The sequence below is a fragment of the Tyto alba genome, unplaced genomic scaffold, assembly GCF_018691265.1.
Source record: "Tyto alba isolate M040663 unplaced genomic scaffold, T.alba_DEE_v4.0 Super-Scaffold_23, whole genome shotgun sequence".
Classification (NCBI taxonomy): Eukaryota; Metazoa; Chordata; class Aves; order Strigiformes; family Tytonidae; genus Tyto; species Tyto alba.
Window position 1 is genome coordinate 6816892 of NW_024881297.1, and position 17808 is coordinate 6834699.

General features: G+C 49.8%; 1 protein-coding gene across 2 annotated transcripts in view; it reads left to right on the forward strand.

Moving 5' to 3' along the window:
* The first annotated feature begins 301 nt into the window (after nucleotides 1-301).
* The window catches only part of SCD5 (stearoyl-CoA desaturase 5), a 33713-nt gene continuing 16206 nt past the window's right edge, over nucleotides 302-17808 (forward strand). The window contains exon 1 of one of the 2 annotated variants that reach the window (XM_032997978.2): nucleotides 302-626. In XM_032997978.2, coding sequence (XP_032853869.1) covers nucleotides 488-626 — 139 coding nt within the window. In that variant the 5' untranslated portion in view covers nucleotides 302-487. Of the gene's footprint in view, nucleotides 627-1018; nucleotides 1184-17808 lie in introns of those variants that run through there. The other variant, XM_042796954.1, reaches the window with a different exon arrangement.

The window sequence follows — 17808 nt, forward strand, 5'->3', positions numbered from 1 at the left end:
TGTGTGTGCGGGGGGAGTGCCCGCCTCCCCTCACACTCGGGCGCAGGAGGTGTCCGCCATTCTCTGGGGGGGTCAGCCTCCGACAAAAGGGCGCCGGCATCCCACCTCTCTCCCTTAGGCGGGACCCGCTGAGGGGGAAGCTTCCCCCCCTCACGGCGCGGGCGGGCGGCCGTTGGGGCCGGCTGAGGGAGGCGGCGCCTCGGCAGCGCCGGTGCCGGCGGGCGGGGGCGGGCCGGGCCGCGGCCGCCATTGGCTGTCGCTATGCAGGGCCGGCGGCCGCCCGCCCCCCCCCTCCTCCTTCCTCCCCTCCTCCTCGCTCCTTCCCTCCGCCTCACCGCCCCGTCCCCCCGCCGCGGTGCGGGGCGAAGCCGGGCGGCCCCGGGAGCTCCGTGGTGGTGGGGTTTGGCCGCCCTTCGCCGTTTTTTCCCCCGGGCTCGCAGACGCGGGGGGGGCCACCGCTGCTCCTCCTTAGAGCCCCGCCGGCGAGATGGCCGCGTCCCGGCGGGAGGTGGGCTGCGGGCAGGCCATTGTCTGGCGCAACGTGGTGCTGATGGGGCTGCTGCACCTGGGGGCCGTCTACGCTCTCAGCCTGGTGCCGCGGGCGCAGCTCCTCACTCTCCTCTGGGGTGAGTGTAGCGGGGGCGTGGGGGGGGTTCCCGGCGTGGCCCCCGCCCGGCTCAGGGCGGAGGCGGAGGGGGGAAGCGAGAGCAAACCGCGCTTTGTTTTCGATGTGTTTACCCCGCTTATTCGTGTAGTCGTGTGGCGTGGCGTGGCGTGGAGCGGGCGGGCCTTTGTCCCCCGTCCCCCCCCCCCCCCCCCCCCGGCAGCTCCCGGGATGCCAGCGCCAGGCCCTCGGTTGCTGTAGAAACAGGAGGCGCTCTCCCTCCGGTTACATTTAACAGGGCTTTCAGTTCCAAAAAAAAAAAAAAAAAAAAAAAAAAAAAAAAGCCAAGCAGATGATATTTTGGTGTAAAAGTCTTGATAGCAAACGCATTCGTCTTCGCTTTGCTGCTTTCCCCTTGCTACTTTATGAACACCCACGTTTTTCTGCTGTGGTTGGGAGTAGAAAATCATCCAGTCCTTTGTCTCTTGGGGAAGGTGATACATCATCTCATCAGGGAAGATTTAGGAAGAGCTGTAAAACGCTGGCAAGGAGGATATAAGCCCAGCTGTGTTTTCTGAGGTGAGGTAGCTTGCTGCATCTGTCTTCTTGCTAGCCATGAAAAGCTGACAATTTGGTTTGGGAAAGAATATGAAATACAGCGTCCTTCCTTCCATCGTACAGTGAGGTCCTTTTTTTCTCCACAAAAGAACAATGCTGGGAGAAGAGCCACGTAGAAGCACTGCAGTAGCATGCAAGGTTTCTCAGGGGTTGTGAGACTAATAAATGGTGGATGTTGGTATCATTCTTCACTGAGCAGAATTGTGTATCGAGTCATGTAAATGTGGGTGGCCAAGAGGATAAAAATTTGAATGCTGCTTTAGTGCTGATGCAATTTCTTGGGTAAAGGACCTGCTTTTGGGAGCTTTTGAGTGAACGGAGAATGTAATGGTCTGGGACTTTTTTGTACAGAGGAAAGAAGGATGTCTGCTGCATGGAACTCGCAGGGAGTTCAGGTTGTTAGGCTGCAATCAGTAGTGCTGAGATGACTCTCAAAAAGCCCTAGCCAAGTGCTTTAGCAATCATGTTTATTTCTTCTGTTGGAGAAATTCCTAAATGTCTTTTTCAGATTTAAGATTTTGATATCCAGTCTGTCATAAATAAGAAGAAATAGCCACCGTTGCTGTTTGCAGTTGGGAAATGAACCCTTCTGTCTACTACTGGCCTCTGACAAGTTCTTAACTGGGCAACTGTTGCAGGGTCCCTCATGGGGACGCGGCATTTGACTGCCTGGTTTGCCCAAGGTGTTACCTGTCTTGATGATAACCAGAAAAGGTTGGGGGGATGGTTGTGTTTTGCTTGGTTTCCTTCTGTGAGTGCTACTCGTCTCCCCTCTCTATTTCTGGTTGTGTTTAGGCTGATTTCATAGTTTACCTTGGCCGTTAGCTTGATGGTTGGGGAGACCAGGAGAGCCTGCGGGAGCTGTGTGACCAGAACGCACAGCCTGTGGTCTGTTTTCAACCCTTTAAGGTCCCATAGCGTGTGGTCCAGTGGGCTTTGTGTTTATCTGTTTTTCCTTTCCAAGAAGACAAGTTCAAATCATCTCTGATTTCACTGTGTCTTAATTACACAACTCCCTAAGGCTGGAGCTGAAGGATTGCATTACCAATACAGCCTTCCATCCTCCATGGTACTTTTTCTTAGCTGAAATTAAACAGATGCTAAATAATAAACAGGTCTCAACTACTTTGCAACTTAATGGCTTTTTTTCTGAAAGCGAGAGCCTCCCATTTCTCAACACTGTAATTTTTAACAGCCACCCTAAAGCAGACCACAAAGTTTTTACGGGAGTTTGCCGGGTGGTTTTTACAAGGGTTCTGCAGCAGGGAGTGAGTGCACTGGTTCCAGTAGTCCTGGCCAGCAGGACACTGCATGCCGTCCTTGCATGGGGCTGCTGCAGGGTCTGCCCCCCTCAGAGGTGGTGGGCGAGGTGAAAATACAGGATCTCCTGTAGAGTATGTCAGACAAAAGTAGCTTGCTGTCATGCTGGAGACCTGTGTCCAAGGTCCCTCTGAGAGACTCGGGGTAGACAAAAGCAGGATTGCTGTTGCTTAAGTTGACAAACCCACCTTCCTTCGCTCTGGAAGGAGCCAAGTGATAAAGCTGTGATGGAAGGAAGAAGGATCAATCAGATTTATCCGTCTGCCCTCCCCAGTTCTCCACATCTTCCCTGTGCAGACCAGCTACGAGGCTGCCTTTCTGTGGGTGGTGGCTGCCCACTGGCCTTCGGAGCAGGGTTGGCACAGAAGAGGAGTGGAGTGGTGGGTAATGGCGTAGTGTCAGGTAGCGCAGAGGTGTGCAGAGACTGAAGGGTGTGGATGGAGGAGCTGCAGTCTTCATTGCATCCCTCCATGGTTTTCTTTTTCTTCCCAAGCCTGCCCAGGCTTTGGGAAGCTTCCTGGTGATTTTATGCAATCCCTTGCATTGCTCTGTCCCATGCTCCCCACCACTGTTCCCCCGTGGGTAAGTTGTAGGAGCAAGTGTGCGGAGAGTGGCTTGTGGGTTCTGGGTGCGATCTCCGCGGTGTCTGGCAGGAAGCGGGCAGCTTCCGACAGCTCACCTCTGCCTGTCTGCCTTCTTTCTTTTTTCTCCCTGGAGACAGCGGCGTGTCTCAGTGGATTCTTGGCCAGCGCGGACTGGGCGCTTCCCTCCCTCTCTGCAAGGTTTGCTTTCCTCCTTTCCACCCCTGAAGGCAGTTGGTAATCCCTGATTCACCACTGCTTGCTAAGCGGGGCTGAAAAGCCACTGTGCCACCTAGAAAGCAGCTGATCAAGTGAAACTGCCTGCTCAGCAGGGCTCATTTCCATTGGTAATTTATTGACATTGGTCCAGCTGTACATAATAGACAATGGAAAAAACGCTGCCAAGCAAAGGCTCGGCTGGTTGTTTACTCAGGATTATCTGTGCTCCCCTGTTCCCATTGCCTCCCGCACTAACACCTTGAGGCTCATGTTACAGCTTCCCACACACCACATGGAGCCAGGGGTTGCACAAGGGATCCCAAACAGCATTCTGGGTGGTGCAGCCACCTTGCCCAGGGGGCACGGGGAATTGGGTTATCTTTCAAGGGACGTACAGATAAACTGGTTAAATCATAGCCTTTGGGGGCCATCCCCACGCCTCTGTGGAATTTCGTTTCAGTCCAAGCTGAACAAAACTAGTAAAATTACTCATGTCAAAATTTTCCATAAGCTGGGAACTGCCTTGACCCAGGAGGCAGCAGAGGATATGTGCAAGGCATCAAGCAGCTCTGGGCTGTGCCTGTGGGACAGCCGTGTAGCTGTCCCAGAAGACTGTGCCACCGCTGTGCCTTTGAAAGGTCCCCTGCTCCCCCAGCCTAACCATGCTCACTGGGAGCCCTCTTGCCTTTCTCTTTTCCAGCCTGATTTGTGATTTGATGCAGGGGTGTATGGAGAAGACCCTGCTGCCCTGCCCTTTCCCTCCTGATCCAGAGCCAGGCAGATTGCGATATGTGGTCCCTCCTTCCTCATGGTGCTTTGCTGTCCACATCTGTCCTGCTTCGCAGCTGACAGTTGCTGCTTCGGGACATCCCTGCACTTCGGGTTCCCAGCCTTGGAAAGGGGTGGGACCTGTGCCTGGAGCCTTGTTTGCCCCAAGGCCCACCGGTAGGCTTACTGGGCAGGGCAGTCAGGTTTGGCAGGGCTCACCAGCCATCCTGCAAAGCTCAGAGCGTGGTGCAGCCCAGGCTCCAGGGATCTGGCACCTGAACCTTTGCCTTCAGGTCTCTTTTTGTCCACCTGCTTTTGCAGGGCTTTGGGTTCCTGGTGCTTAGCAGCCCCTGTAGAGGGGTTTGAAGGGAAGGGATTACAATTCTCTGCAGGCTTGCATCCGGAACCAAAGCAGGATGATTGCACAGAAACCAGGGACTGGTGTGATGGGTCTGCCAGCTGGGCCAGGCATGCGGGTTGCCCAGGAATGACCTTGCACAAAGGGGACCTTGTGGCCATCTGGAGCTGTGGATGTGGCTGTGGCTTGCTGATGGCCTCTTTTGGGCTGGACAAGCTGCATGTCATTCCACAGGCCAGTTGGTAGGAAACTGTGAGGCTCATCCCCTTAAGTTTGTAATGTGCCATTAAGTGGTGCTTCTTAGGCACGAAACTCTTTGCTCCAACCAGCTCCATCCTGTTGCAGTCCCAGTGAGGTTATCTGTTTGGGTTAGGAAAGCAAAGCAAAAAACTCTGAAATACTTGTACAGAGAAAATTACCAGCATGTTTCACTACAGGGCCCAGTGTTTCCACTGGTAACAGGTTGGGGTTTTTTTTGTGGGCTCATGATAGCTTATTTTTCTTAGACTCCATTCTGGGGGATCACATGGTGTGTAGGGGTCTCATATTTGGTGTGCAAAAAGGTGCTTTTTAGCCTTCAGAGGGGGCTTGTGAGGAAGCACTTAAAGTAGCCAAATGCATAATAGGAAGACCCCACAGAAGACCAAGCTGTTTACCTGCTTTAAAACCTTTTCTTTCAGGCTGCCAAGCATTAGTAATACTGAAAATTTTCAAAACCAGGCGCAGGCATGGCCACCCAGAAACCCTGTATCATCTGGATGTGTTTCCCAGAGCTGCCTGACAGCTGAGGGGATGTCAGTTCCCATGCTGACAGGCCTCTCCAGAGCCTGGGGCTGGGGAGGGGAATGCCCTTGCTCTAATGGTGCTTATACGGGAGGGGAGGCTTGTTGCTCTTATTTTAGCAGTGTTTAGGAGACGTTTTAGTGCTCCTGAGAATGCCAGATTGATGGTGTTCAGCCGTGGCAGGCCCCATGCCATGCTTACCCACCGCTTTCCCCTCTGCTTGAGTGCTGGCTGGCTGAGAGCGCAGACGGAGCGACGGTGCTGCCCAGCTGCATCCCTGCCAAAACAAAAACTGCTCCTAGGCATGGGTCTGGATCCAAAAGCTGCTGCCTGGATCTCTTAGATATGAGAGATTAAAGCAACTGTGGTTTTAGCATTTCGTGCCTGGAGGGCATCGCTGAGGTCATCACCTCTTTCTCAGCCCTTCTGGTAGCATGTCTGTGTAATGAGGTACATGTTGCTGTTGTGCACTGCAGATGCAAGTTTTATTGGTCTTGCAAATTTTGGAAGTCGTGCATATTCTTGAGTGCCATCTACTGGCTTTTTGGTTATTAAGTGATTTTAGTCATTAACCACATGTTAGAAACTGCACAGATGGTTGTAAATAAAAAATCCTAGCTCCAAGGAAGTTTTACTTGGTACTTCTGAGACCTCTGCAGATGAAGGAGAGTGGAAATATTGTTTCTGTTTCACAGACATGAAATGAAGATATTTGATTAAAACTTCTCTTACTGTCACTCCTGCTGCCACTCTGGCAGGAGCACCCTCTGGGTTCTGCAAAATGGCTATGCTCAGATGATTTCTGTAGGCAAGGTTTTCGGTCAGGAAATGGGTAGTGAATGCTTTCGTCTGAGATACCTCTGCAGAGGTGTCTGGGGCCACCTTGGCAGGGGGGGCTTAAGGAACAGAAGGACCTTACCCTGCCTTACTCCCAGGAGACATCTCCCACCTTCTGGCTCACGGAATGGCCCTGGCCATGAGCAGTTAGCAGCTCTGGGAGGTTTCTGTGGCATACAGGAGGCCAGCCTTGTCCATCAACCCCCGGCTCCGCTGTGCTTTCAGCAGTTCAAGACAGCAGCTAGACCACTAGATGAGCGGAGAAGAGGTAGACCTTCAGAATGAGAATTGCATCTCTGAGGTGCACATCAGCACTGGGGGATAGCCCTGCTTATCTCCAGAGCGGGTTTGGACTGGTTTTTCTTCCCCTGCCCCGTTTGAAAGCATTATTTTACAGCTGTCTGTCTTAATAGTCAAGTTCTTGGCTTGTTCCTTCCCCCTTAGCATTAAGAGCTGAACTCCCATAATCTCTGACTGGAACAGAGTCTTTTCTCAAACAGTTCTTTTCTCCTTAAAAATAACAAGTGCCCTAGAGGTGGGTGTGGCTGTAAGGTGCTGTTCCCCAGCCTTTCACATCTGGGAACAGTCTGAGCTCTGTGCCCCCTCTAGAGTTGGGGAACACACCCTCCACCTAGCAATTCACAGATGTGAGAGCAGACCTGGGCCTGTTCCAGATCCTGCTCTGAGATGCTCTACTGTAGAGGACACTCCCACCTGTCAGATGTTTTCCCTTGCCCAGTGTTCATGCCTCTCTTGTTTTAACTGTTGCTGGAGATGATTCCTTAAGGTCTTGTCTGTGAACTTCACGACGTTCAGCTGTAAGTACGAATTTTTGTTCCCCATCTTGATTTAATCCCCAGTGCACTGGTGGTGCTCTGTTTTGTTTCCCTCTGTTTTGCATGGTGCTCTGTTTTGTTTCTCTCTGTTTTGCGTGCTGCACGGCATGTGGTTGCCATGAACACAGTAAAGGAACGGAGAAGAAAATCCTAATGTCTCTGTGCGTGCAGAGCATGTCTGTGCTGAGCCTTGGGTGCGCGTGGTGGCCCTTTGGTCCTGTTCTCGGGAGGTGGGTTCAAGGCGCTGCTAAGGAGTTCTTGCAAGTTGGGCAGCATGAATGGGTGAGTAGTGAAGCTGTTCGTGTTTAAACACCAGGATGTTCACCCAGAACAAAGCACTGCTGGGCCCTTGGCTGCTCTGAGCTGTGCTCCAGGCAGACCAGAAGTGCCTCAAATACTCTTTCCATTTGACCTGTGCGATGAGGACAGAGATGAGAGCTGGATCCAGCAAAGGTAGAAATCTCTGTCTCTACTCCTACTGAGTTTGACAGGGATTGTTGGCTTCTGGGCTGCCTCCTGACATCGGCAGGGGTTGGGAGAACCATCCCACTGAAGCAGTTCTGTGAAAGAAAGAGCAGGGGAGGTTTGCTGGCACCCTCAGAGCTGGCTGTGTCAAACATGTAGAAGCACAGCCAGGGGCTGCAGAAGCGTGAGATACCATTTCCAGCCCTGGCACACCAGCTCCTGAGCTGGTGTAGGCAGGCTCTGGGGAAGCAACAGAGATTGGTGGCTCTAGATTTTTGTCTTTGGTTACATGTGGAGGTGGGGATGACAGTATAGAGGATCTGAGGAGTTTGCATGGGTAAGTCAGGATGGACTTCGCTGCAAGTAGAGGGAATGCATCGGTCAGAGTGGTGTCAGCATCAGAGGAAGTCTCCAGGGGCTGGAAGCAGATCAGATGCCTCTTCTCCAGGAGGTGCCACCAGACAGAGCAGTGTGAGCCATACGGGCCTGCTTGTCTGGGATTGCTGCAGCCGCTGTCAAGGAGGCAAAAGCATTGCTCTCCCCTGGGAGGGCTGGGCTGGAAAATGTCAGCTCGCCCACCAGAATTCAGTGTGCATCTTCATCACTGCCACTCTGCCTTCCTTCCCTGCAATTACAGTTGCACTTGTAATTAACACTGATGTTATAATTGAAGCCAAGCAATTTATTGCAGTCAGATTTTATTTTTACTGTGTAGGCTAACAATAAAATGTGCTGCCATACTGGAGAGCTGAAGCACTAACAATTACTGTGCTAAGTAAAGCAAGGCTGATATGGAAGAGAGGGGAGGGCTGTTTGTCAGATGCTGGCGTCGGGAATCCTGCGTGCCATCCCTCGTGCAGGGACCTCAGCACCAGGAAGATGGGGATTTCTGGAGGGAGACTGAAATGAGGGTCTTTCTTAACCCATTTTTGGTTACTGGCTTCTCAGATGATGTTTAGAACAGATCAGAATAAAATATCCTTGTCTTGGCAAATGGGGGAGCTCTTCTTGACCGAACTCTTTCTTTGCCTGGCTCTCTGGCTCGGTTCTTCGGCTGACTTTGTGTTTTTGAGTGTTTCGTATCTTCCGCAGTCCAGCCTCACTGTAATGCCTTCTCTGTGGGATCCTGCTGTGTCAGTCAAAGGGGTTGCAGTGTTTGGCTGCTCCTACCTTGCTCTCTGCATCTGGATTAATTGCCTCCTATCATGGCCATACAGCTGGATATGCAAAGAGAACTCTGCCCAGGCCCTTAGGTGGCATTTCAGAAGCAAGGGAAAAGGCACTTAGAAGGGGTTTGTGCTGCTCTAACCAGCAGTTGCTGCAGTCCAGGGCTGGAATAGATGTATAAGCTTGCTGTGCCCTCCTGGACACCCAAGAGCTTGGAAAGAAACTGGAGGCCAGGGAGAAACAAGGTGTTTCTGAGATGTATTTCATGTTGTTCTTAAATGGAGGGGGAAGAGTTGGGATGCAGAAGGGCTGCAGCTCGTGTAGTGGGTCCTGATGGAAAAGACTAGAAATAGGTTCTCTGAGCTCTGGCAGCACGTGAGGTGGAGGGAGAGCAGTCCTGGGCTCCTGCTTGGCGCCTCCTGCTCTCTTTGGGTGATCCTTCAGGCAGGGCCACTACCAGGGCACTGGAGAAGGGAAATGTATGAGTGTTGGGTAACAGTGCAGGTTGGAAATGGCATCATGTGTTACAAAAATGTCAGAAACTCTGTATTTTATAGGGGATTGAGGGTGTGAAAAAAGGGGTTTGCCTTTCAATAATTTTTTTGGCCAGCACCATGAGGTTATAACTTCTTTCCAGAATGCATTTGGTTGTAGATGTGGAAGTAGGACCTTTATAGTCAACTGAAGCAATCAGTTGTAATGGTGGTTACAGATGATTATTTTCATTCTGAGCTGCTCCTTCCCTTGCTGCAGTCAGTTGGACTTGGCTGCAGTGAGGCCGGCGTGCAAATGTGGCCAGACATCCTCGCAGGAGCAGTAGCAAGGCTCTCCTTGTTTTCCATTGGCTTTGGCTCCTACCTTTGATGCAGAGGGATAGACTTGTGTGCTTGAGCTGGCCAAAAACTGCCTGGCCACTATTCAGCAGGCAGCTGAAAGCTGGTCTCCTCCTCCAGTGTATACACAGGTGGTGGTGGTGAAGTGGGGAGGGGGGAAATATGAAAAACATCCTGCTGGGTAGGTGGAGGCCCCCAGTGTGTGGGTCTTTTACCTGTGCCGCAGCTCGCTGCGGGAGCAGGGCTGCGCTGGAGGGGTGCAGTGGGTCCTCATTCAGGGAGCACGGTGAGCAATCATCCAGTGAGTGTCCCCAGAGAGCTGACAGCATCAGCCTGCCCACTGCACTGGAGACAAAGGTGTCATCCTCTGCCTCGGCACCATCCTCTAACCTGACAGCTCTGCATAACGGACCTGCCTGCCACATGTTCAGCTGGATGCAAGAGGCCCGGCGTCTTCTAACTTTAGGGGGGTGTAGCGCTTGCAGCCCTTTCCTGAGGCTCAAACTGGCAGAGTGAGAGAAAACTGGGAGAGGCCAAAGGTGTAGGAGCTGACAGCATAGAAGTGAAGTAGGCACAAAGCACCTGGGCACGATGCAATGATACAGAGGGATGGCAACATCGTCCAGAGTCTGAAGTCCTGAGGAGCCAAACCCATCAGATCTCTGCTTCGGCAGCTGCTGGCTGGCCTGGGAAGACACTGGATTGGAGCAGGGTCTGTCCTGTGGATTGGATCCCATTCAGGGAATCACGCCTGGACACCTAGCAGTTCAGAAGGGGGTCGCTCCCTGCTGAGCCCTGCTCCTTTCCTGTGCCTCATGCCTAGAGATGGTGGCCTTAATGTACACAATTACACAGCATGCCACTTTGATTCTAATAGCTGAGAAGCCGCTCTTCCCTGGCTCTGTGTTTTGGGTGGTCTTGCCAGCATGCACAGCATGAGCAGCAGGATGAGGCCATTCCCCTGCCACGTACCCAGCTGCGTACAGGGCAAGCTTTCTCCAGTGATGGGCAGGGGTGCTAAATAACTAATCCTTCCCTGAGGCAGAGCTGCCTGCTGAATGCAGGGCTCTGGAGTGCCGTGCTAATGGCTTAAATGCACTATTTCTTTGCTCCGTCTTTGATAAAAAGGAGACAAAATTGGCATGAATTCATTCTTGGCATTTATAGAGCACTTAAAAACCACCAGAGGCCTAGGTGGTGTGCGGATTGAGGACAGCAGTGAGGTCACTGGGAGAGAAGTGAAATCTGCCCACGGTTTTGTGATGGTAGAGGATTCAGCTGAGCTGAGAGAGGCTACATGTAAGCATCAAAAATTTCAGAGAAACCAGAGCATCTTCCAGCCTTCTCTTTTGATCTAAAAATATATATAAACTGTTTGGTATCTTAAGGCAATCTTCAGTTTCTGGTAAGTTCAGGGAATCTGTATTTGCTTCCTAGGGGAATTTTAGCATTCGCTGGAATACTTGCTGTCAGCCATGATTTCCATTGCTCTATTGGCTTTATTTATGTCACATTGACTGCTGAAGGCTTCTGCTATTCCAACTGGAATATAGTCTTTTGTATACTCAGCCAAAAAGGCTGGCTCTGAGGAATGTTCCTGAAAATGCCCATGTAGGCATGTGCATCCAGGCAGAGACAACTTGGATTTCAAGAGCTGGTGATGGTGGGGCCAAGAAGATGCCACAGATGGCTTGTCCTGGAGCTCCTCCACCACAGTACAGAGGGGCAGGAGAAGGGCCTTGTCTACACTCACCTTCTGTGCAGCTTTAAAACTCTGTTTCCCCTTTGCCTTTGTGCTTCCTCTTATCTCTTTCTCTCTTGGTTCAATTTAGAGTAGCTCAGAGAACGTGTAGATCTAATTTTAGATGAACTTGCTTCTGGCCTGAGATTTCACAGGTTTGGTTCTTCACAGGGATGCACGGGTCCCCATGAGAGCTGGCACACTCTGTGCAGCGGGTGGCTCAGGGAATTGGTGCTTCTGCACGCTGGTGCTTTTTAATTCTCGGTTGCTAGTTTGACTCCAGCCCAAGGTGCTTTTTGATGGCAGTCTCTGATAGTTAGCAGGGCTCAGCAAACAGTGGGCTGGCCAACAGACTCGGTTTGCTAGCTGTGCAGTGTTTCCTTCCCAGAGACCCTAGGGTCAGAGCACTAATTCAGTATTTCTTCTTGTCAGCAATGTAGGGATTAAGGTGGGAAATTTCTCTCTCCTTAGTAAATGTAGCTCCAGATCAGGAATTTAGGGTTTTTTTTTCATAGGAAGATGTGCATTAAGTGCTGTGTTACTACTACTGCTCATGTCTCCAGTGTGGAGGAAGAGATCTCCAAGGTTTCCCTGGAGGGTGACAAGGAGAGATGTGTATGGGAGACTTGATATCTAATCTAGATCTAATAATGGTGCATGCTGACCCTGGCCCTCCTGCCAATGCAGTGCATGACATCAATGGTGTTTTTCAATGAGTCGTTTGGATAGACCAAGTGCTGGTCTAATTTGGCGTAGCAGAACTTTCCTTTCTGAAGGTAGGCATGGCATTTTAAGAAAATATATCCCAAAACTTGGTCTTATCTACTGATAGCACAAAAAAGTGTTGCGGTACCAGGCACCATTAAATTATTGGCTGTATTTCTGATCTGAGCCTTGATGTTGAATCAGAAGAGAATCTTCTACAGCTGTCTTGTGTGCGTAGTGAAGTGGATGATCTCTGAGGTGTTCAGAAGAGGCAGAGCATGGTGCAGCTACTGAAATGGATGGCTGTGCCTCCCTTAATTTTGGTGTGAATGGAGTTAGGCACCGCTCAACGCTACTGGAAGTGCTTTCTCTGGTTTGGTCAGATTAGTTGATGTGGTTCATTAGTCCTAAATCTGCCACTGAATAACAGCAGAAACCTACAGGTGAGGAAGCGAAGGCAGATGCAGGATATGCAGTTCTAATTTAATTTTTAGAAAGGGAAAAATCCTAACCATAAGATACAGAAGTTTTACATATTTATGGCGATCAGTCAGCTTTGCGATGCTTGCTTTGTGCTTGAGTCTTTATTTCTCATTCAGTTCTTGTATCCTGATGAAAGGACCTTGGGTTTTATGCATTTTATTAAAATTCCCTAGCAGGCAGGTTTGGTCTGACTGAATCTGAGGTAAAACGCTGGTGTGGAAATGGACAAGTGTTGCATGTCCACCCCTGTTATTTTTAATCCTCAAATAGTTATTTATACAAATAAGTCAAGTTGTGGCATCCCTTTATATATAGGGATGGAAAAAAAAAAAAAAAGGCCTGTGCTGAGATGGAAATTTCTCGACAGGCTTTGTCGTACAGAGGTTTGCCTAAGACTTTGCTGGCTACTCCAGCTGTAGAGAGAGTATTTCTACCAAATGGTGTCATTTCACAAGATGTCTTCATCATGCAACAGTAATTTTAAGGTCAGTTGTTTTCAGCTGTCCAGTTGTTGAAGAGGTAACAGATGTCTACAGGTGAAGCACAGCCCTTAGGTTTGTTAATTTTTCTTCCCCAAGTAAAAGATGTGCTTTCTCGGTCATTAGCATCACTAGAATTCATGTCATCTTAAAAATTTACTCCCTCCTGTATCAATGGGGGTCTTGCCTCCTGATCCTTGAACTGCTAGAGACGCTGTGTGTGTGCAAAACTGTATGAGCCTTTGCTGAATGTAACTTCAAGCACTCCCACCTGGGGCTAGGAACGTGTCAGATCTCTTGGGCTTTTAAACAGTGTTGGGAATGTTATTGCCCAGCAGTGAGACCTCCAGCAGAGTCAGGGTGCTATATGCCTCTGAAGCTGTCCTCAAAATGATGGCAGTAGAAGAGCTAAGGTTTCTCCGTGATGGCAACGGAAAGCAGAAGATGCCACTCGAGGAACAGCTCCCTGAGCAGATCAAAGTAACTTTTACGGTTGGTTGTGAATGGGACTTTGCATCAGGGGGCTGGCAGGAAGCATCCATGGGCAGAGGCTGTGACACAGGGCTTGGGAGAAACGCAGCCGCAACCAGAAATCAGGTGGACTCCAACAAGAGGTTCAAACAGGGTGTGATTTTTGTGGCTGGAGTATGCCGCTTTCTTCTATTCTGTTTCTCACCACAGTGAGTGCACTGGATGTTTCTCTGGTCCGTGTTTCATTGTTGGTGCTCCTGGCTTTCTCTGCTGGCTTGTGATCGTTCTGTCCTTGCTGAGTGGGATGCCGTGGGGACACAGAGGAAGCGCTCAGTGGTGTAAAGAGCAATCTGGCAGCCCCAGCTGGGGGTCCCCTGCCTGCCTGCTTGAGGCCATGGGAGCAGTAGCTGCCAAAATCTGGTTTAGGGCTATCGCTGTCAGTGATAGTGGCCAGTCCTAGGAGACAGCAAAGCTTGTGTAGCTTGTTCTACGCTGTCTGCACCGGGCTTTGCACCAGTGCAGGAGTAAATGGGGTAACATCCTCAGAATGAGACTTAAAACCAAGACCCTGACCCTTGGTGACTATATTGATCCAAGATCTGTCACCCTCCTGGTGAGAGCAAGTGTGATAACAGCTCTGGGACAGCCTCCAGCCTTGGCAATTACTTTCCACATACTCTGTGCAAAATGACACATAATGAATTGCACCAGTGTGCAGGCACTGCTAGTGAACAGTAACTGGGCTGTATTGTCTTTTTTCCCTGTCTAATTTTTTAAAATATTTTTTTTTCTTTTGTCTCCTCCGAATAGCAACTCCTCTTACCTCTGTTGTGAAGAAGTATTGGGCTAAATAAGCCACTGTTCTGATCTCATAAGGCATGTCATGCCTTGTTTGGAGCAGCTGGCACTTTCCCCCCTGTGTTTTTCCCCATCATTGGTACTGGTGAGACAGAGGTGGTCTGGGAGTTCCTGCCCTGCTTCCTGGCGCTTGATGTAGTATACCCCTGTTTGGGCTGACCTAAGATCTGTAATCATTTGACTTAAAACTGAGTCGGTGATTTGCTGCATCAAGACCAGAAAAATGTTTGTTGTGCTTTGTAACATGCGAAAAAGCTCAAATGTCACAAAACTTGCCTAGTCCCAGAGCTTGTTTGGAAAACAGGGCGGTGGTAGGATCTGTGTTTGGTACAACTCCCCTAGACCAAACTGTGAGGATGGCAGCTCTCCAGGCTTGTGTCAGGTTCAAAGTAGTCACTTTACCATAGTTGACCAGTGTTCAAATCCCTTCTGCAAGTGACTGAGGTTTTTAGCAACGTATGAGAGAGATCCCAGGAGTGGAACTGGCAACAGTTGATTCCTCTGCCTGCTCCCAGCCCTGCCATCCCTTCTCACCTCACCACCTCTGTGCGGGCAGGGATTGCAGGCACTGGGCGTGAGTCAGTGCCAGGCTCCGCGTGTCCCCACCCCATGGGAACAGGCATGACATTATGCTGTGTAAAGCAGCTTTATGTTTTATATATTGACAGTAGCGCCATTGTGAATGTGCAGTTGATTTTGTTTCACCGCTACTATTTTTATGTCTGATGTTTTGTCCATCACAGATAATTGTGATTTGCTCCATGTAACTAAATTACGTTTGACATCGTTAACATGCAGATAGTTGCTATCTGACACAGTGTCTCCTTGTAAGCTGTGCCTAAGAAGGATGTCCAGTCCCTTTCAGACACCAGCATATGTGCAGAGTGAACCCAGTGCTTGTTGGGCTTCTTGTTTTGGTTGGTTTGTTTATTTTATAATGAGATACAAGTCAAAAGCAGTCTGAAATCTGCTGGATTCACAAACAGTAAATACATATTATGTTTCTAATGTGGTCCCAAGTTTCAGAAACTGAAGAGATATTCAGCATACAACAGAATTGAAATATTTGGGGGGAGATATCTGCTCCCGTTTAAGGAACCACGTAGAACAGAGGATGATTCCTGATGCCTGTGAAGTAGCTATGGACTGTGGCAGTATCTCCCCATATCTTCCTAAGACGTCAGTCCCCTGGACACTCAGGTTTTCAGAATAGTTTGGCACTGTACATAATGAAGGTTTTCTGGAAATCCAGCCATGGGAGTAATGAGCTGTTCTAACAAAGATGACTCAGATGCTGTTGATCTCCCATCCCATTCATTTTTAAACGGTTTGTCTGGTATAGTTTTCATTGCTCTCTCTGACAGTAAGATGATACTTTTGTGCCTACTGTTCAAAATCACACTGACGTCTGGCTGCCTTATCATATTGCATGCTGAGAATATTTTATGAGCTGTTGGTGATCCTCCTTGCAGGCTCCCGCTTCCTCACACATCTCATCCTCATTGCAGATCCTTGCCTGCAGTCATTGCCCCCTGAACTATATTACTTCACTTTTTCTATCCAGGCAGATCTTTATTTTGAGCCTTACTTTCCCTGTTTCTGCATAGATCCTTTTGTGTTTCTTAGCTCTCTCACTGCTGCTCCAAATTTAGCATCATCTGCAGTTGTAATTAATATGCTGTTTGCCTTTGTTTCAGGTCATTAATAGGGATGTTGAATAAAAATCTTCTGCCTGTTGATTCTGGCATGTTCCCATAAATAGCATCTGTGCACAGGCACAGTGTACTTGGAAGCCTAGCAACCTGATGGCTCCCTGTTTGTACAGAAGTTGAACCTCGTATATCTTCTCCCTTGCATCATCTTCATGTGCACTGGTTATCCCTTCTTGTCCTTTTGCACAGGCTTACTTGTTGTTTTCTCTTCCCCCTCTTCCTCTTTGTTCCCTCTCTTAAATGCTTCTCCCACTGCTCCAGTTCAGAGGCATTTTGTTTATGCTACACTCTCTCGAGTGAGCTTGCTGTTGGAAATGCTCCTGTCAGACCTTATGTTTCTGCAGGGCTCCGGTGGGGGAGAGCGTGCTGCCTGTCCAGGGGAGTGACGTACTGGGGCCTTGTTCACCATGGAGGCATTTCACACCAGCTTACTTCATCAAGCGTGGTTTGCGTATTGCAGAGCTTGCAGGGAGGGTGTCAGAGAAGGAAGTAAAATTCTTATGTTTGAGAGTAATTCTGCCTTGAGGTCTTGAGAAGGAGTAAGGAGAAACAAGGAGGAACCCACTTAAAAGCTCTGCTCTGCCAGATTAAATCATCCTTCTTTGAAACAGATCCTGGTTTACCATCCATCCAAAGGCAGCTCTGGGCTTGGTGGTTGGGTTGTGCAGGGCCCAGAGCTCTTGGCCCAGGCTCTGCTCTTTCAGGTCCTTGCACCCAGATCTCAGACCTCTCCCAGACCTGCAGCAAGCCCTGCAACCTCCCCTGCAGAGTTTTGGGTTTTAATTGGGATGGCAGTTAGAGCTGTTGGCTGGGGGCGCTTGTTTTGTATGTGATGGGGGTAGAGCTCTGGCTCTGGGGGTGCTGCAGCCTGGCTGCCTGTGCACAGGGATCCAGCTGGTGCAGCGGCGAGATCAGAGCTACTTTATGGGCCTTTCTGCACAGAAGTGGGTACCTGGATGGGCGTAGTTGAGGACAGCTGTGGGCATGTCTGTGATCATTACTGTAAAAGGAGGTGCAGGGGCTACATTTCTAGGGAATTGTCCTAAAGCCAGCGTGTTCAGATAAATGGGAGAAAAATGGGAGAAAAGTGGGCTTGCAGAAACCTAAAGCTCCTGTAATCGTGGCTTTGAACAGACAGCAATTTAAAGCAAACCACAGCCAGCTGAAATCCTCTAAAGCTATGTAAACTTGGGGCTCCACAGCCTGTTCAGGCCAAGAAAGCTTTCACTCTGGGGAGCAGTGGGCATGGCGCACAGCACTCCTGCACCATCCTAGGGGCTAAGGAAGAGAATTCAGCTCTTGTTCCGAATAAGTTTTCAAAGGAAACAAGTTTACAATAGCAGAAACAGGAGTAAAGGCCCAAAAGGGCCCTGCAGACCTGTGGAGCTCCTTGCCATGCAATGCCACAGTAACCAGAAGATGCAGAGGTATGTAAGGATGACACGTGCCTAACAACACGATCTGCATTAACAGGATAGATCTGAACTGTCACGCTGAACGTGGTAATTGGGAGCTGATGCTGAGAAGGAGCTGCTTTGGGGTCTGTGTGGCAGGAGAACCCTACCACAGGCGTAAGGCAGACGGTGGACCCACGGAGTCAGTGCTGGGATGTGTTCCCAGCCCAGTGGCACACTTCAGCTCCGTGCCAGGCTGAGGGCTCCCTGGCAGCAGCTCAGTGAAGCAGACGTTCCACATTGCCTTCAGTCCATGAGTAAGGCAAAACCCAATAAACGATCAGAAAATGGCTTGAAAGGATCTTCCTCCTCTCCTTCTGGCTTTAGAATGAAACTGTGAGCTGCCCAGCTCTAGCTTGCTTTTCACAACACCAGAAATATCAGCCTTAAACCCACTGTCTTTCACAGATCTGTTTGTTGGCTGCTCTGCTTCCTCTCTCATCTTAGGTCTCTCCAGACAGTTTTTTTTTTTCTGCTGTGGTAGTTTGTTTTTTTTTTTTTTTTCCCCTCTTGGTA